Source organism: Pleurodeles waltl, chromosome 6 (assembly GCF_031143425.1).
Source record: "Pleurodeles waltl isolate 20211129_DDA chromosome 6, aPleWal1.hap1.20221129, whole genome shotgun sequence".
NCBI classification, from domain to species: Eukaryota; Metazoa; Chordata; class Amphibia; order Caudata; family Salamandridae; genus Pleurodeles; species Pleurodeles waltl.
In genome coordinates, this window is record NC_090445.1 from 1,087,568,586 (window position 1) to 1,087,588,955 (window position 20,370).

At 43.9% G+C, this 20,370-nt stretch overlaps 1 protein-coding gene across 2 annotated transcripts in view; it reads right to left on the reverse strand.

Annotated features, from left to right (window-relative positions):
* The window catches only part of POLR3A (RNA polymerase III subunit A), a 275,253-nt gene that overhangs the window by 150,808 nt on the left and 104,075 nt on the right, over positions 1-20,370 (reverse strand). For both annotated transcript variants that reach the window (XM_069240172.1, XM_069240171.1), the window contains exons 15-17: positions 4,963-5,127; positions 2,474-2,646; positions 1,991-2,102 (exon numbers count right to left, since the gene is read on the reverse strand). In XM_069240172.1, coding sequence (XP_069096273.1) covers positions 1,991-2,102; positions 2,474-2,646; positions 4,963-5,127 — 450 coding nt within the window. The remainder of the gene's footprint in view (positions 1-1,990; positions 2,103-2,473; positions 2,647-4,962; positions 5,128-20,370) is intronic.

Below are 20,370 nucleotides of genomic sequence, written 5' to 3' on the forward strand. Positions count from 1 at the left end.
GTGGACACCGAAATAAAATTTTCAATGAGTGATGAACAAATGATATCTTGCTGCAAGTGCAAAGTTCTGACATCGACGCATAGATCAAGAAGTGATCATTTGTGGGCAGCAGACAATAGACTGACTTTGAACATTTTTCAGGCAGAGGAGAGGGGTCAGTCAGTGAAGCCTAGTGATATCTGCCTAATATAAAAAAGGGAAATATGACATCACTTCTGAGAAAGACTGGGTAAATACAGGGAGTGCAGAATTATTAGGCAAGTTGTATTTTTGAGGATTAATTATATTATTGAACAACAACCATGTTCTCAATGAACCCAAAAAACTCATTAATATCAAAGCTGAATATTTTTGGAAGTAGTTTTTAGATTGTTTTTAGTTTTAGCTATGTTAGGGGGATATCTGTGTGTGCAGGTGACTATTACTGTGCATAATTATTAGGCAACTTAACAAAAAAAAAATATATACCCATTTCAATTATTTATTATTACCAGTGAAACCAATATAACATCTCAACATTCACAAATATACATTTCTGACATTCAAAAACAAAACAAAAACAAATCAGTGACCAATATAGCCACCTTTCTTTGCAAGGACACTCAAAAGCCTGCCATCCATGGATTCTGTCAGTGTTTTGATCTGTTCACCATCAACATTGCGTGCAGCAGCAACCACAGCCTCCCAGACACTGTTCAGAGAGGTGTACTGTTTTCCCTCCTTGTAAATCTCACATTTGATGATGGACCACAGGTTCTCAATGGGGTTCAGATCAGGTGAACAAGGAGGCCATGTCATTAGATTTCCTTCTTTTATACCCTTTCTTGCCAGCCACGCTGTGGAGTACTTGGACGTGTGTGATGGAGCATTGTCCTGCATGAAAATCATGTTTTTCTTGAAGGATGCAGACTTCTTCCTGTACCACTGCTTGAAGAAGGTGTCTTCCAGGAACTGGCAGTAGGACTGGGAGTTGAGCTTGACTCCATCCTCAACCCGAAAAGGCCCCACAAGCTCATCTTTGATGATACCAGCCCAAACCAGTACTCCACCTCCACCTTGCTCGCGTCTGAGTCGGACTGGAGCTCTCTGCCCTTTACCAATCCAGCCACGGGCCCATCCATCTGGCCCATCAAGACTCACTCATTTCATCAGTCCATAAAACCTTAGAAAAATCAGTCTTGAGATATTTCTTGGCCCAGTCTTGATGTTTCAGCTTGTGTGTCTTGTTCAGTGGTGGTCGTCTTTCAGCCTTTCTTACCTTGGCCATGTCTCTGAGTATTGCACACCTTGTGCTTTTGGGCACTCCAGTGATGTTGCAGCTCTGAAATATGGCCAAACTGGTGGCAAGTGGCATCGTGGCAGCTGCACGCTTGACTTTTCTCAGTTCATGGGCAGTTATTTTGCGCCTTGGTTTTTCCACACGCTTCTTGCGACCCTGTTGACTATTTTGAATGAAACGCTTGATTGTTCGATGATCACGCTTCAGAAGCTTTGCAATTTTAAGAGTGCTGCATCCCTCTGCAAGATATCTCACTATTTTTGACTTTTCGGAGCCTGTCAAGTCCTTCTTTTGACCCATTTTGCCAAAGGAAAGGAAGTTGCCTAATAATTATGCACACCTGATATAGGGTGTTGATGTCATTAGACCACACCCCTTCTCATTACAGAGATGTACATCACCTAATATGCTTAATTGGTAGTAGGCTTTCGAGCCTATACAGCTTGGAGTAAGACAACATGCATAAAGAGGATGATGTGGTTAAAATACTCATTTGCCTAATAATTCTGCACTCCCTGTAGATGTTATTGGAGATGGGGGTGGGGATTGACACAGAAGTGCCACAACAATAGACACATGGGTAGAGAGCTAGATGGCGAAATGAATAGATAAATATGAATAAGGAACAGACAAGCACAGATAGATGAACAGAGTGAGAGAGGGGTATGTGGATAAGGAGATCCTTATGGGAGAGAGTGGGCCAGTTGGTACCTTTAGAGCCACACAAAGCCATGATCAGAGGACTGTTACTCTTGTCCAACTCTCGCAAACAGGCACTGCCAGCATGGTCTCTGATTACAGACAGCTCCCGGAGAATCAAGGCCTACAAATCAAACAGATAGACAAACAAAATTACAAATATTGGAATAGATCTAGTGGTAAATCCCAAACCTAATGACAGCAAACTATTTTATGGGAAGCATAGGGCTTTGGCCTTCATCACTTTCTATCTTGTACACCGAGATTGTCTATCTCGATGTATTCTTCTACCAAGTTCAGTAAACAATGTAGAACCTGATGCATTCAGTTAACTCCAGGAGATTCCAGTCTTGCACTGATATTTTCAGGGTCTTCACAACGTTTTAAGGGTTATCAGGATGAGCCAAACTGGCATATATTAAGCAAGATTAATCCATAGCAGTCTCTTTTGAGGAACGTCCAAAGGGAGTCACCCTCCCCATCAAAAAAAGTTACCTCTAGTGTCTCTTCGGCAGTGCAACCAGGCTGCTGTTGCAGCTTCCCAGTGTTCAGGGCTTCAATATACTCATCACACTTAGCATAGCCACCATCCAAAAGGTCCTGTTTGGCCTTCAGCAGCCCCTGGCCAGGTGTCACATCGCCAATACCAATGGAGAACCCACGGTTTGCTGTAACAAATTACAAGGGGTTAAACAAACTGGGCTACACCTAAAGAGGAGCTTTTCATTGAAGATTATTACAAATTGTGTATTCTATTTTAATGCATGTATTTCCCATATGGTAGTACCCCATTGAGAAATGCGAGGCTGCTTCTTTAACACTAGCATGATACAAAGATATAATTCAGGCCCAGATTATGACATGCAGTGGAATTCCAATTACGCTCTGCAGTCAGAAGGGCTCTAGTGTCCCAGGACTTACCAAGTGCAAAAACCCAGACTTGATTTGCCAGCTGGTTAAATCACTTGAGGCTTTGGGAGTAACAGCCAGACTGCAAAACCCAGTCCCACTCAACATTTTCTCCAGCAAGAAGGAGCATGCAATACTCCTTTCCTGACAGAACTATTCTTCCCTTTCCCACACTCTGCTTACCCACCTACCAACATCCCCCACCCCACAGAGACATCCACACGCACATTAACTACCCACTCAGAGAATGTAGTAAATGTGTGTGTAAGGCCCCTCACAAAGAGGGACTACAGTGTGCAATGACATACTTTAATTCCATATCCTCAAACTATCCCCACTCTGATGAATTTAAGTCAAAGCTGCATGGTAATGGCAGGGTGTTGCTACATGTTAACTACGTGGAAGAAGTCTGCACCCCCTGAGTATAGCTCAAGTTGCAAATGGGGCCTTGGTCACAGAAGGTTTAGGACAACTTACACAGTACAGTGATTTATGTGCAGTGTTACTTTGACCTGCGCAGTGGATAGTAGGAGACAATCCTTTTCATTTCTTTTAATATGCAATGCGTAGCACCATCCACCCAGGTATTCATCTAGCCATTACCTCCAATCTTAAGTCACAGCCTATCCATCCAAACATTTTTTATCAATCAACCGCCCCCACCTAGTTATTCTATATTGCTCTTTTGATTCCTGTACCTCCTCAGCCGTTCGTCCTCCTCAGCAATCCATTCCTTCATCCATCTACCTAGCCACTGATCTATCTTCCATCCAACTATTCCTCGATCATTCCACATTGCCACCCATGCATGCCTCTCATCATTCTTTGCTTTGTCCATATATCTACTCATTCCAAAATTGACACAGCTATTCCTACATTCGACTTATCATATATCAAGCAGCCAACCATTAATGCAGGCAGCCAGCTAGCATTACCACACGCAGATTCAATCCTCAAGCCATTCCTTTAATTCTCAAAGTCGTCTCTTGAGACCTCAACCTCTTGCTCATCCCAATTGAGCCTGAACCGAGAGTTAAGTATGAACATTCAGCCACATCCCTACATGAAATCCTAACAATACACATTCTCAAGAAGCAGGCAGGTATTGTATATGTGGGGAATCCCCAATTACTTTCATGAGACAAACAGTGAACTTGCAGCTGGCACATAGAGAAAGCTTGGGCAGTGTGCTTATAACAATATTTGACATGTTTGTGGTCACAAGCACCAGACACCATTCTGGTAGTATTTAAGACCATCAGTATTTTTCTCACCAGTCATTAACAAAATCGACAACTGTACATGATTAGTCTTCTGACAATTCACAATAGAGCCTTTGTGCATGCATGTACATGAACTACAACCTTTGCCCACGCTCAGTGAATTTGTTTTCAATTTAGAGCATATTTTAAACTGCTGTATCATTATGTCCATGCCAATGAATTGAATATCCCACTTTTTAGGTGCTCCCTACTTCTGCTTATTTTTCATGATTGAGTTTTCCTGCACATTTTCTCTCCTCAAATGTGATGTCTTGACTGTTTGGTTTAAAGAAGATCCCACTGCTAGTTCAAGCCACCATTTTCCTGCTGAGAGACAGCAAACCAAGTTCTGCAAGCTACTGGGGGTACAACTGGAGGATCATTCAGTGGTCTGGCTACATTCTTGGGTCTCACATGCACCCTCAAGAAGTGTGTTTCCCCTGCTGGCATAAGAGACTGACTGCACTCACTCTTCATCAATTTAATGGTGTGACATTAGTCCTCAAATACTGTGAGGATGGAGAGTAGGGGTTGAGAGGTTCTTAAACTCCTGTGCCTCCTGGGCTGAGCTGTCCTGCCAGACCTTTGATCAAGACTATCAATATCTATCCATGCATTCACTCCATTGCCTGGTCATCCATGAGCCCTATGCAGGTATTTCTCCTGCATTCCATTCTGCCATCTACATAACCATACATCCATCTTTTCACTTATTCAGCTGTGTGACTTCTGGCAATCATTTAATTCTCACTTTATGCTTTGCTATGAGTACACCTATTCATTATATGTAATACATAGAAAAAGTAAACATACATAGGTAAACTGGAGCCAGCCGTGCGAGGCGTGACATGGCATCAGCTGCTTCCACCTGACCCCAGTCCCGCAACAAAATGTAGAAGATATTGTTCTTGGATCCAGAACCCAGGGTCCCTTTGTCCATACTGCCTGACACTAGCTCACTGTTCTGAATCGTCACATCTGCAGGAGAAATAAAAATATCACAAAGTGAGTAAAACACAGTCATTACTGTAACACAACACTTGTAACTAAAACTAGAAGCATGTAACAAATGCTCGAAATAGAGGGCTCCTAAAATGCTACAGCTCTCCTCACGTGGCTTGGGTAACCATTGACAATAGTGAGGAAAGAGATTCATTGTTGAATTAAATAAAGGTGGGCCAGTGAAAAAAAAAAAGGATGTGTCTCCCTGACCAGAGTGGTACATACAGATCACAAATTATGTTCTCATTTCCAGAAAATCTCCTTTCACCATGGAAAATGTACAAGTGAAGTATAAGCATTGCTACCTATGATACATTTTTACGCTGTTATTACCATTACAGTCCATCTTTAGTATTGGCGTAGATATGGGAGAAGGATAAGCTATTTGTTCTTCAGGAACACTTGCAACAGAAAATAGAACACTGTTGCTAAGGCTATGCAGTTGATCTGTGGGACACCGAACCTGTGGTGTAGAACAAAATGTTAGCCAACACCAGTAACAATCTTTCTGGCTGATACCTTGCCTTACTGTTTATTCCTTATTGTGTGGATATTCCCAGGCTCCAGACTGCAGGCCTTGAAAAATCATAAAAGTTTTACTAGACCTGCAGGTCGGGTAACTTGTATAATCTACTCAAGCTAACTGTAATGTGCTTGACCCATAAACTGGTCTCACATTGTGTGATCCTAGACAAACAGTTTACAGAGTTGCCATTTCCATCTCTCACATATGATTGCACCTTCAAATATGTGAGCTTAGCATTTCTGCAGTACAAAAAAACCTTGTTTGATTAAGTAGACTAAAGTTTACCCATGTATCACAAGAATTTAGCCTACATAAAATGGACACACAACCCATGACTTGCTTTGTTTACTAAGAGTATTGCCATCAGGGAAGGAGTGTTTCTCAGTTTGTTTAAATACTTTAAAAAAATGTATTACTAAACCATGATGTGGTAGCATACTATTATCTAAACATAGTAAATTTCCAAGAAATGTCAAAAAAAAACTTTCCATTAACTTGCAGCTTTACTGATGAAATTATATATTGTGTAGTAACGATTTGTGAAAATTGGGTTTCAGAAAACATATCCTTTGCACATCAATGTAGAGTATTTTGATTTGTTTTTATCCTATTAAAATATTTTTTGCATAACACAAATACAAAAAGGCCTTTTACAACTACTAATATATATTTTCACATTTTTGTACAGTTGACTTAGTCATTTAAACGCTGTGTCAGGAAAAAACCTGACATGATGTAGCGTTGTAGTCTTATTTCACACTCCAAACAGCAGGTCAGACAGTTCAGCTAACAAAATCCTGGAATTCAGCAGTCAGAAGGAAAATTAATTGTAAGACAAACTGACTTTTGTCTGTGAACACAGAGCAAATGTGACATAAGAACAAGATTTAAAGGCATCTTTTATTGCCCCTCCACCTTCTGGATGAGCAGAACACGCCAGAGTAAGTCCGAGAAATAGCTCAACCTTTTCAAATCTGACTCACCATAGCGAGTGGTCTAGTAGGTTTCTCGAGCCCTGGGCTAGGTGCAGAAATTTTGCAATAACTCCCACCATCAAAAGGTTGCATTACCTGCCTCCCATAATCTACTTATTACAACATATACAGAACCATCTAAAACACCACCCTTCGTGGCAACATCAGCTCTTGCCCTTTTTTTCATGTCCTAAGAAGCGGAGAGACGAATGACGAGCAGGATAGAATAATGCCTGGGTACAACCAAAGTAACTGGGAGCTAATTACCAGAATCTGCAAGACCACTCCTTGGATCAGGGAAATGGGTGGGTGGTTAAAAAAAAAAGAAAATCTGCAGGTAAAGTGTGTCCAGCAGAATGAAAATGTCACTTACCCAGTGTACATCTGTTCGTGGCATCAGTCGCAGTAGATTTGCATGTTTTGCAATAGCTCGCCATCTGGTGTTGGGCCGGAGTGTTACAAGTTGTTTTTCTTCGAAGAAGTCTTTCGAGTCACGGGACCGAGTGACTCCTCCTTTTGTCTCCATTGCGCATGGGCGTCGACTCCATCTTCGATTGTTTTTCCCCGCAGAGGGTGAGGTAGGAATTGAATTGTAGTAATAGTGCCCATGCAATGGAGTGACTAAGTATGCACCTATTTAAGGTTGAGATGATACATATACAAATAGTGGAAGGTAACTTCCAAACTGCTACAGGCTCCCGGGGAGGCGGGTGGGCACATGCGAATCTACTGCGACTGATGCCACGAACAGATGTACACTGGGTAAGTGACATTTTCAGTTCGATGGCATCTGTCGCTGTAGATACGCATGTTTTGCATAGACTAGTAAGCAGTTATCTCCCCAAAAGCGGTGGATCAGCCTGTAGGAGTGGAAGTAGTCTGAAATAATGTTCTTAATACGGCTTGACCTACTGTGGCTTGTTGTGCGGATAACACGTCTACACAGTAGTGCTTGGTGAATGTGTGAGGCGTAGACCATGTGGCTGCCTTACATATTTCTTGCATTGGGATGTTTCCTAGAAAGGCCATGGTAGCACCTTTCTTTCTGGTTGAGTGTGCCCTTGGTGTAATGGGCAGCTGTCGTTTAGCTTTAAGGTAGCAGATTTGGATGCATTTAACTATCCATCTGGCTATACCTTGTTTTGATATTGGGTTTCCTGCATGAGGTTTTTAAAATGCAATAAATTGTTGTTTAGTCTTTCTGATGTTCTTTGTTCTGTCAATGTAATACATCAATGCTCTTTTGACATCTAATGTATGTAGTGCCCTTTCAGCTACGGTATCTGGCTGTGGAAAGAACACTGGAAGTTCCACTGTTTGATTTAGATGGAACGGTGAAATAACCTTTGGCAAAAATTTAGGATTGGTCCTTAGGACGACCTTATTCTTGTGTAGTTGTATAAAAGGTTCCTGTATTGTAAACGCCTGAATCTCGCTTACTCTTCTTAGGGAAGTAATGGCGATGAGAAATGCCACCTTCCAGGTTAGGAACTGTATTTCGCAGGAGTGCATGGGTTCAAAAGGTGGACCCATAAGTCTAGTTAGGACAACATTTAGGTTCCATGAAGGAACAGGTGGTGTCCTTGGTGGTATAATTCTCCTAAGGCCCTCCATGAATGCTTTAATGACTGGTATCTTATATAGGGAAGTTGAATAGGTAGTCTGCAGGTATGCAGATATTGCTGCAAGGTGTATTTTAATGGAAGAGAAAGCCAGGTTAGATTTTTGTAAGTGAAGCAAGTAACCCACTACATATTCTGGAGTTGTGTGTAATGGTTGGATTTGATTAATATGGCAGTAGCAAACAAACCTCTTCCATTTACTTGCATAGCAGTGCCTGGTGAATGGCCTTCTGGCTTGTTTTATGACTTCCATACTTTCTTGGGTAAGTTGTAAGTGCCCGAATTCTAGGATTTCAGGAGCCAGATTGCTAGATTCAGCGATGCTGGATCTGGGTGTCTGATCTTTTGATTGTGTTGTGTCAACAGATCTGGCCTGTTGGGCAATTTGATGCAGGGTACTACTGATAGGTCTAGCAGCGTTGTGTACCAGGGTTGCCTTGCCCAAGTTGGTGCTATTAATATGAGTTTGAGTTTGTTTTGACTGAGTTTGTTTACCAGGTAAGGAAGGAGAGGGAGAGGAGGAAAAGCGTAAGCAAATATCCCTGACCAGTTCATCCATAGGGCATTGCCTTGGGACTGTTTGTGTGGGTATCTGGATGCGAAGTTTTGGCATTTTGCGTTCTCCTTTGTCGCAAACAAGTCTATCTGAGGTGTTCCCCAGAGTTTGAAATAAGTGTTCAGAATTTGGGGGTGAATTTCCCATTCGTGGACCTGTTGGTGATCTCGAGAGAGATTGTCTGCGAGTTGATTTTGGATCCCTGGTATAAATTGTGCTATTAGGCGAATTTGGTTGTGAATTGCCCAACGCCAAATCTTTTGTGCTAGCAGGCTTAACTGCGTGGAGTGCGTCCCCCCTTGCTTGTTTAGATAATACATTGTTGTCATGTTGTCTGTTTTGACGAGAATGTATTTGTGAACTATTATTGGTTGGAAAGCTTTTAGTGCTTGAAAAACTGCTAGAAGTTCTAGGTGATTTATATGCAGTTTTGTTTGATGTATGTTCCATTGTCCTTGTATGCTGTGTTGATCGAGGTGTGCTCCCCACCCTGTCATGGAAGCATCTGTTGTTATTACGTATTGTGGCACTGGGTCTTGGAAAGGCCGCCCTTTGTTTAAATTTATGTTGTTCCACCACAGAAGCGAGAGGTAAGTTTGGCGGTCTATTAACACCAGATCTAGAAGGTGACCCTGTGCTTGTGACCATTGTAATGCTAGGCACTGTTGTAAGGGCCTCATGTGCAGTATTGCGTTTGGGACAATGGCTATGCATGAAGACATCATGCCTAGGAGTTGTAGTACCATCTTTGCTTGTATCCTTTGTGTTGGATACATGCGTTGTATGATGGTGTTGAAATTTTGAATTCTTTGTGGACTTGGAGTGGCTACTCCTTTTGATGTGTCTATTATGGCTCCTAGGTATTGTTGTACCTTGCGCGGCAGAATTTTGGATTTTGTGAAGTTGACGGTGAACCCTAGTTTGAAGAGGGTTTGTATGATATGATTTGTATGATATGATTTGTGTGATTTGAGCACTCTATTAACGAATGGGCCTTGATTAGCCAGTCGTCTAGATATGGGAACACATGTATTTGCTGCCTTCTTATGTGTGCAGCGACTACCGCTAGACATTTGGTAAAGACTCTTGGTGCGGTTGTTAATCCGAAAGGCAGTACCTTGAATTGGTAATGTATTCCCTTGAATACAAACCTTAGGTATTTCCTGTGCGATGGGTGTATTGGTATATGGAAATAAGCATCCTTGAGGTCTAAAGTTGCCATGTAGTCGTGTAGTTTTAGCAATGGCAATACTTCTTGTAGTGTGACCATGTGAAAGTGGTCTGATTTGATGAAAGTGTTCACTACTCTGAGGTCTAGGATTGGTCTCAGCGTTTTGTCCTTCTTTGGTATCAGAAAGTACAGTGAGTAAACTCCTGTGTTTATTTGTGTGTTTGGCACTAATTCGATTGCATTCTTTTGCAATACTGCCTGCACTTCTATCTCCAGGAGATTGGAATGATGTTTTGTCAAATTTTGTGCTTTTGGTGGTGTGTTTGGAGGGAATTGTAGAAATTCTATGCAATAACCATGTTGGATAATTGCTAGAACCCAAGTGTCTGTAGTGATTTCCTCCCATGCTTTGTAATAATGACTTATTCTTCCCCCCACTGGTGTTGTGTGGAGGGGGTGAGTGACATGTGAGTCACTGTTTAGTAGTAGGGGTTTTGGGGCTCTGAAATCTTCCTCTATTCCTAGGGAATTGCCCTCCTCTATATTGTCCCCGAAAACCTCCTCTATACTGTCCCTGGTAACTGGACGGTGTTGCTTGTGAGGTGCTGGCTTGTGTGCTCTGACCCCGAAACCCCCCTCTAAAGGGTGTTTTACGGAATGTGCTGTAATTCCCTCTGCTCTGCGGGGAGTAGAGTGCGCCCATGGCTTTGGCAGTGTCCGTATCTTTTTTGAGTTTCTCAATCGCTGTGTCCACTTCTGGACCGAACAGTTCTTTTTCGTTAAAAGGCATATTAAGAACTGCTTGTTGAATCTCTGGTTTAAATCCAGACGTTCGGAGCCATGCATGCCTTCTGATAGTTACAGATGTATTAATTGTCCGTGCAGCTGTATCTGCAGCGTCCATGGAGGAGCGGATCTGGTTGTTGGAAATGGTCTGTCCCTCCTCAACCACTTGTTTTGCCCTATTTTGTAAGTCCTTGGGCAGATGTTCAATGAGATGTTGCATCTCATCCCAATGGGCTCTGTCATAGCGCGCAAGTAGTGCCTGGGAGTTCGCGATGCGCCACTGGTTTGCAGCTTGTGCTGCGACTCTCTTACCAGCTGCATCGAACTTGCGGCTTTCTTTATCTGGGGGTGGTGCATCTCCAGATGTGTGGGAGTTGGCCCTTTTCCTAGCTGCTCCTACAACGACAGAGTCTGGTGGCAGCTGTGTAGTGATGAAAACCGGGTCTGTAGGAGGCGTCTTATACTTTTTTTCCACCCTTGGTGTGATTGCCCTACTTTTGACCGGCTCCTTAAAGATTTCTTTTGCGTGCCGGAGCATACCAGGGAGCATAGGCAGGCTTTGGTATGAGCTGTGGGTGGAGGAGAGTGTGTTGAATAAAAAATCATCCTCGACCTGTTCTGAGTGGAGGCTTACGTTGTGAAATTGTGCTGCTCTAGCCACCACTTGAGAATACGCGGTGCTGTCCTCTGGTGGAGATGGCTTCGTAGGGTATGCCTCCGGACTGTTATCTGACACTGGGGCGTCGTATAGGTCCCATGTGTCTTGATCTTGGTCACCCTGGCTTATGGTGGTGTGAGCTGGGGAGTGTGATGGAGTTTGTGCTGGTGAGACGTTAATCACGGGCGGAGGAGAGGGTGGTGGGGTAACTTTTCACCACTTTTGGTTGTGGTGTCTGTTCAGTTTTGAACTCCAACCTTCTCTTTCTTCTAATAGGGGGAAGGGTGCTTATTTTTCCTGTCCCCTGCTGTATGAAAATACGCTTTTGCGTATGGTCCACATCAGTTGATTGTAGCTCTTCCTCAAACCTATGCTTTTGCATTTGGGAGGTTAGCGAGTGCTCTTCTGTATAAGAGCCTGAAGCTGGGTCGGTTGCAGTTTGTTTCGGGACCGAAACCCTGTCTGCGTCCTTTTTCGGCTCCGAGGTGACTTTTTTCATTTTCGGGGCCGAAACCTGTCGGCGCCGATCTTCTTCGGGGCCGCTGTCTCGGCGTCGAGCCGTGTCTACACCGGCATCTCGGTGTCGAGGCTTGTCTCCAGCACTTTCTCGGTCCCGAGAAGGCTGCGTGCCGGTGTCTCGACCGGAGTCGGACGATCTCGGCACTGTTTGGGCCTTTTTCGGAGCCGACGGTCGGTCACCGAATTTATGGGTGGAGCCATGGCCTGGTGGCAGTGGCGTCCCCTGGGCCTTGTAAATCTTCCTCGGAGTGTTTTTCGACGTCTTACTCACGGTTTGTGTATCGTCGAATCCTTCGGAGTCTGAGTCTTGGATCGAGAAGGTGCCTTCCTCTTCTTGTTCCTCAAACTCTCGGTGGGCTGTCGGCGCGGACGCCATCTGAAGTCTTCTGGCTCGACGGTCTCGGAGTGTTTTTCGGGACCGGAACGCACGACAGGCCTCGCAGGTGTCTTCACTGTGCTCAGGTGACAGGCACAGGTTACAGACCAAGTGTTGGTCTGTATAGGGGCATTTGGGGCAGAAACGGAACGGGGTCCGTTCCATCGGCGTTCTTCAGCACGCGGTCGGGCCGACCAGGCCCCGACGGGGGATCGAAAAAACTACCCCCGAAGGGCACCGGAGCTCTTCGATCCTTCGACGCGGTGTTGAATCTAACTACGCCGATCCCGAACGCAACAATACCGACGAAAATCTTCCGAAATTAGCTATCTTTCCGTTCCGAAACTCGGAGCGACAGGAACACGTCCGAACCCGATGGCGGAAAAAAAACAATCGAAGATGGAGTCGACGCCCATGCGCAATGGAGACAAAAGGAGGAGTCACTCGGTCCCGTGACTCGAAAGACTTCTTCGAAGAAAAACAACTTGTAACACTCCGGCCCAACACCAGATGGCGAGCTATTGCAAAACATGCGTATCTACAGCGACAGATGCCATCGAACACATCGTTACTAAAGCTGAATAACTTTTTTATGATGGATACTTCTACCTGCAGTACTCACCTGTGAACCAATAACCATGCAATACCTCCAAAAAGATGAATCTGGAAGAGGATTACAGCATGACATCTTGCAGAACGAACCTCACAAAATGTCTCTCTCTGTTTATGTAGAAGTCAAGGCATTAGTGTCTGATGATAGTGTGGACCGAAAGTCAGGTCACATCCTGACTGATGCACAGAATGTGAACTCCCAACAAGCAAAGCCTAACAAGCAACCTTTGCACTTGTAAAATGAGCTGACAATTGCAGATCGCTGCGTCTTGGGTACATCACAGTGCATTCAACTCAAACGACAATACGGTGTGAAACTGCCCCCTTTGCAACTGCATTCATCCACCTTAGGCAGAAAGGAGGTACATATCCAAAGCACTAACTTGTCCAGAAAGAAGTAGGTGAACATAGAATGAACCGGAAGGGTCTGCAGCTTGCTTATAAACAAAGCCCTGGTGACAGTAGTAATCAAAACAACCTTCAAATGAGAGCAGCTGTAGAGATGCTCAAATGAAAAACCCATACAAAAAACAAATTCGGACCGGCAATCCCAGATCCAATTGTAAGGCTACCTTTGTTATCCCCAGACCTAATATACCAAGTATAGTGGTATAGTCCTTAAAACACAAGAAGCATAACTTAAGAAACGCCTACCTTCCTTGAATTCACAAAGAACCATCCCTACTCAAATTCTGAATATCTTTAAAACCTGTCTCTTGACTAAAAATGTATCTGTGATAAGTCAATTTAGATGCTTGCCTAAATTATAGAATTATTGCCAGCAGACTCCTCACAATAGATGATGCTTTACAAAATTCCTTACCAATAAAGATTCACCGTTGGTGTGATAAACTATGAAGGGGTAAAATGTGAGTCAGGCTCTGCAACAACTGCATTGCATCAAGTTATTTAAAAATATCACATCTCAAGATGTGAGCAAAGGGTGAAATTAATAAAATACTTACCTTTGGTAACACTTTGTGGCAGAGACTCCATCTAACTGCAGCTGCCTCACCTTTTGAATATTCCCCATGCGTGAGCCTGCTCTGGGAAAATATCAGGCAGTACCCCTGTGTGCCTAAAGGTGGTGACATGCAGGTCCATGCCGCTGTGAAAAGGGATGCGTGGGTCCCTGCATAGTTGTCATCATGCACGCTAACATCAGTTGCTTCCTGAAATGTCCATGACCACAGACTGAAAAAAGCTCCAGATTGGGAGTGACCAGTGTACAGAACTCTATGGGGTATCTTTTTAAATGAAGAGTTCAAGTCACAGAACAGCTAGGATGGTAGGGTTGATGAGGAATCTGCGTTTAAATAGAGTCTCAATAGAGTCTGTACTGGAAACAGCATTACCAAAGGTAAGTAACGTGTTTTTCTGATAGAGACTTCTAACCGCAGACACTTCAACTTTTGAACAGATACCAAAGCAGTACCATCCAGGTCTGTGAACTGGCTCAAACTAAAAAGTCCTGCAGGACAGAGTGGACAAACTGTCCCATTTGAGAGACCTTGCTGGGCAGACAGTAGTGCCTCGTGAACCTATGGAGCAATGTCTATGCGGCCGCATGGCAAATGTCCAAGATGAACCCCATGTGCTAATGCAATTTAGTCACTTTGTTCTGGTGAAGGCTGCTTCTTAGACAATGCCTAGCACATCTTACTTCTAGACCACGATCCAACAAGAAATGGCCATCTTCTGCACTGCCTTACCCTTTTTTTGCTCTGATGAATCCAAAAAAGAGCTATCGACCACCCAACGTTCTGTAAAATGATCAACATAGAAACTAAGGGCCCTTTTTGAATCTAACTGATGGGAGTCTCTCCTCCTCAGAGGGCAGTGGTGGTGTAAGCAATGCCAAAAGGGTAATATTCTGGTCTAACTTTGGAAGAAAGGAGGATCAATTTCCTAGAACCAGCTTGCCTGGTTAGAAAGTGGTCACTGAGACAATGGTGTAGCGACAAGAAAGACTGTCTTGGGTAAGCAGCCAGAGATGACAGCTGTGCAGGGGTTCGAAGGGAGTTCACCTAAGGAACGTAAGAAACAAACTTAAATCCCACTGGGGCATACTGAATAGAGAATGGGGAAGCATGTTTTGTAAATCCTTGAGAAATCACATCAAACGAGGTGATTTAAACAACAAAGGCTGGTCCAGCAACTGTGAAGAAAAAAAAAAAAAACTAACAACCTGCGTAAATCGCTTCAACCACCTCAGGAGCCTAATTGAAAGCCCGAAACTGCCATGGCTCTATCTCCAATCTGTCTGCTGCTGCAACAGGAGATCCTCCTGAAGAGGCAGTCTGACTGGAGGACAGATGCTCATGGCAAGGAGTTTAGGATACCATACTCTCCATGCCCAAACTGGTTCCACTAAAATGACTTGAGCCCAATCAGTCCTGACGTTCTTCAGAACTCAGGGCAGGAGAGGTATCGTTAGAAAGGTGTACCGGAGTCCATAGTTCCACAGTATGCGGAACTCATCTCAGAGTGAGAGATGCCTTAGAAACTCCAGCATGCAAAAGTGCTGACATTGTGTGATCTCAGCAGTCGTGAAAAGATTGAGCCAGGGTAAACCCCATTCGCTGAAGATCCTTGCATCACCTTCGGATGATACTGCCATTCGTGATCCTCAACGTGTTCACTGTGGAGTTTGAGGGGTCCAAAGTTCAGTGGCCATGGGCACACCATCCAGAAAATCCGGTGTTCCAGCCATGTCCAGAGGCAGAGGATCTTCTAACACAGGGTCCATGACACCACATCACCTCCTTGTTGCAGTGGTGGTGCTGTCCAAGAGCATCTACACCAGCTTCCCCGTAATGGAAGGAAGGAAAGAAACATTTCCATGGCAAGCGGGTGGTTCGGTGCATTAACAGACTGATGTAGAGTCGAACCTCACGAGAGACTTCCTTTCTCCACCTCTCCCAGAAGTGATGTACCGGCCAACACAATTAGCTCTAGGTGAAGTGGGGAGAGAGGTCTGTCATTGACCCAATCGCGTTCCAGTAGCCACCACTGCAGGTCTTTTGCAGACCTTTCTGAAATCTGGACCCGACTGGAGAGATCCCCTCCAGTGCTGTGCCAAGAGGCACTTCTTATCCCACTGCCGAGCCTGCATATGCTATTTGGCATGCTTGACAAGCAGGATGCAAGAGCCAATCAGTCCCAGCAGTCTCAGGTGTCACTTTGGCACATTTATAGTTAATTTCAAATATGTTGGAATGACCTCTGTATTTTGGGGGAGGGTGACTACTGCCTGGGGAAAGTCTACCTTCAGCAACCAGTTGTTGAGGTAGTAGAAGACTGGGACCCCGAAATCCAAAGATGTGCTGCAACCTCCACCATCATTTTCATGTTCACCCGAGAGGCAGTGGTTAGGCCAAAGGAAGCACATCAAATTGGAAATGCTCCTTCCCAACTATGAACCTCAGACTGCGACTGAGGGCCTGCAGTACATGGATTTCCAAATAAGTGTCCTGCAAGTCCATCACTACTATCCAGTCTCCAGGGCCGAAGGTAGACAAGACTTGGGCCTGGGTGAGCACCTTGAAGGTCTAAGATAGGAAGGAGGCCTCTGTCTTTTTCATGGACCATGAAGTAGCAGGAGTAAACTATGACCAGCTGCTGGCACAGTCTCTACAGCTCCTTTAGCCAAAGAGTCCCTGCTGCAATAGGGACAGGCCCGCTGTCAGCTTGTCCTAGAATGGTGGAAGGTGTGGTGGGGTTGTGAGGAATGCTAAAAAAGTGACCACACTGAGCATTTTGCAGGACCCAATTGTCCCCAGTTATCGTCAGCCAACCTGTCAGAAAAAGCCAGAACCTGACTCAGACAGGGTGGCTGTGGGTCATCAAGGACACGCTAAAGAGGTTTGGGAGTGCGGCAGCTAGAGCGGCAGAAGAGTGGGATGATTCTTGCCCTTGTTGCTCATGTGGTCTGTGGATACAGCATCTATGGCCACAAAAGGGCTTGGGAGGAGGATTGCTGGTGTCAAGAAGAAGCTACCAACTGTTGCACGCCAGATGGTAGCAGAGCAAAAAATATGGAACATGGCCTACGCAAAGAACGCCACTTCCTGTGAATTAGATGACTGTGTGGGAAACTCCAGGCGCAGCTTATCGAAGTCTACAATAGACAAATTAGAGAACAAATGTGCAAATGTATGTATATGGTATTTCTATAGCGCCTAGCCAAAAGGCAGCGAGCGCTCTAAATGGTCAAAGGAGAGCATAAAGTCAACGAGCAATAGCAAAGAAACTGGAATTGTGGAGAGTTAATTTAAGAAACAGCACAACTGGATTTCTGCTGTGTCTTAGTAGACACCTGCTGGAGGATGGCTCCCATTCTTAATGCTTTCTGTGTTTCTAGTAAAAGGATTTCTCCTTGGAATATTCCCTCTTCTAAGACCTACCTTTTGAAGGAGAGCCGGAGTGGGAACAAAGCAGACATTTGTCAGCCTGTGATTCTATAGCTATGACAGAAAGATGATGTGTGCAACCCATTTGCCACAGTGAATTTCTTGTGTTCAGGGCGCATCCCATACAAATAAAACATACATCACACTAGTGATCATTATAAAGGTCAAACCTACTCCATTTCTCAATACTCATCAATTTTGTTTATGCAGCACCAGCAAGCCACTTTTTGGCAACTTCAGAGAGCTATAGTCCAGTAAAAACAAAAGCAAGCAAAAATGTCAGTTACATAATGCAGACAATACTACACTTTGGATGAAATCAGTAGTTCTCAACTTGAACATTAGATGTCAAAGGCCTGACCTAAAGGAGAATTTTTGTATGTTTTTTTCTGCCTAGGTGATAGTTTATTTGCCAAAGCTGGTTCATTTACAGAGTGTTCTGCAGCTAGGATTCTTTAAGCCTAAAAATGTTAGATAACGTTTACTCAATTCATATTTTGCTAGATTGATCAATAGACCTTGACCAGACCTTAGTTTTCTGATGGGAGCATAATTTGGGGTAGGTTTAGCTTTATCTTTTACAATATGCTTGTGTGTAGTTCATATGATAGTCTTCTAATTTTAGAACATGCTTCTGTCCCCATTTCAGTAAATGAATTTGGTAAGAACGCTGTAACAATATAAAAAATGTTTTTTCAGTTCGTGAAATGGTAAATATTGCGAGCAAACGAAACGCCTGGTGGGGGGCAGGGGGGGAGTAATAGATGCAGTTCCTCCAAGAAATTACATCAACAACAAAAACAGGTAGTCAGAATTCCATTTTAATGGCTCCTATTTAATCCATGCAATGTAAAATATCGACAGCACATCAAATACTTGAATGGTGGGACTGGGTAAAACCTCAAAGAAAAGTTAAGAAAAAAATATATGTATATACAGGCCAGACGTATAGACACTGGCCGCAAGCTGCAACTCTGTTTTATGCAACCAGTGTCTTTTTTTCAGATTCAGCCTTTGTATTAATAGACTGATTCAAAAAGTACCGAATCATAGTGGGTCGCAGACCCACCTGCCCAATAATGAAAATGTCACTTACCCAGTGTACATCTGTTCGTGGCATCAGTCGCAGTAGATTCGCATGTTCTGCAATAGCTCGCCATCTGGTGTTGGGCCGGAGTGTTACAAGTTGTTTTTCTTCGAAGAAGTCTTTCGAGTCACGGGACCGAGTGACTCCTCCTTTTGTCTCCATTGCGCATGGGCGTCGACTCCATCTTCGATTGTTTTTCCCCGCAGAGGGTGAGGTAGGAGTTGAATTGTAGTAATAGTGCCCATGCAATGGAGTGACTAAGTATGCACCTATTTAAGGTTGAGATGATACATATATAAATAATTGAAGGTAACTTCCAAACTGCTACAGGCTCCCGGGGAGGCGGGTGGGCACATGCGAATCTACTGCGACTGATGCCACGAACAGATGTACACTGGGTAAGTGACATTTTCAGTTCGATGGCATCTGTCGCTGTAGATACGCATGTTCTGCATAGACTAGTAAGCAGTTATTTCCCCAAAAGCGGTGGATCAGCCTGTAGGAGTGGAAGTAGTTTGAAATAATGTCCTTAATACGGCTTGACCTACTGTGGCTTGTTGTGCGGATAACACGTCTACACAGTAGTGCTTGGTGAATGTGTGAGGCGTAGACCATGTGGCTGCCTTACATATTTCTTGCATTGGGATGTTTCCTAGAAAGGCCATGGTAGCACCTTTCTTTCTGGTTGAGTGTGCCCTTGGTGTAATGGGCAGCTGTCGTTTAGCTTTAAGGTAGCAGATTTGGATACATTTAACTATCCATCTGGCTATACCTTGTTTTGAAATTGGGTTTCCTGCATGAGGTTTTTGAAATGCAATAAAGAGTTGTTTAGTCTTTCTGATGTTCTTTGTTCTGTCAATGTAATACATCAATGCTCTTTTGACATCTAATGTATGTAGTGCCCTTTCAGCTACGGTATCTGGCTGTGGAAAGAACACTGGAAGTTCCACTGTTTGATTTAGATGGAACGGTGAAATAACCTTTGGCAAAAATTTAGGATTGGTCCTTAGGACGACTTTATTTTTGTGTAGTTGTATAAAAGGTTCCTGTATAGTAAACGCCTGAATCTCGCTTACTCTTCTCAGGGAAGTAATGGCGATGAGAAATGCCACCTTCCAGGTTAGGAACTGTATATCGCAGGAGTGCATGGGTTCAAAAGGTGGACCCATAAGTCTAGTTAGGACAACATTTAGGTTCCATGAAGGAACAGGTAGTGTTCTTGGTGGTATAATTCTCCTAAGGCCCTCCATGAATGCTTTAATGACTGGTATTCTATATAGGGAAGTTGAATAGGTAGTCTGCAGGTATGCAGATATTGCTGCAAGGTGAATCTTAATGGAAGAGAAAGCTAGGTTAGATTTTTGTAAGTGAAGCAAGTAACCCACTACATGTTCTGGAGTTGTGTGTAATGGTTGTATTTGATTAATATGGCAGTAGCAAACAAACCTCTTCCATTTACTTGCATAGCAGTGCCTGGTGGATGGCCTTCTTGCTTGTTTTATGACTTCCATACATTCTTGGGTAAGTTGTAAGTGCCCGAATTCTAGGATTTCAGGAGCCAGATTGCTAGATTCAGCGATGCTGGATCTGGGTGTCTGATCTTTTGGTTGTGCTGTGTTAACAGATCTGGCCTGTTGGGCAATTTGATGCAGGGTACCACTGATAGGTCTAGCAGCGTTGTGTACCAGGGTTGCCTTGCCCAAGTTGGTGCTATCAATATGAGTTTGAGTTTGCTTTGACTGAGTTTGTTTACCAGGTAAGGAAGGAGAGGGAGAGGAGGAAAAGCGTAAGCAAATATCCCTGACCAGTTCATCCATAGGGCATTGCCTTGGGATTGTTTGTGTGGGTACCTGGATGCGAAGTTTTGGCATTTTGCGTTCTCCCTTGTCGCAAACAAGTCTATCTGAGGTGTTCCCCAGA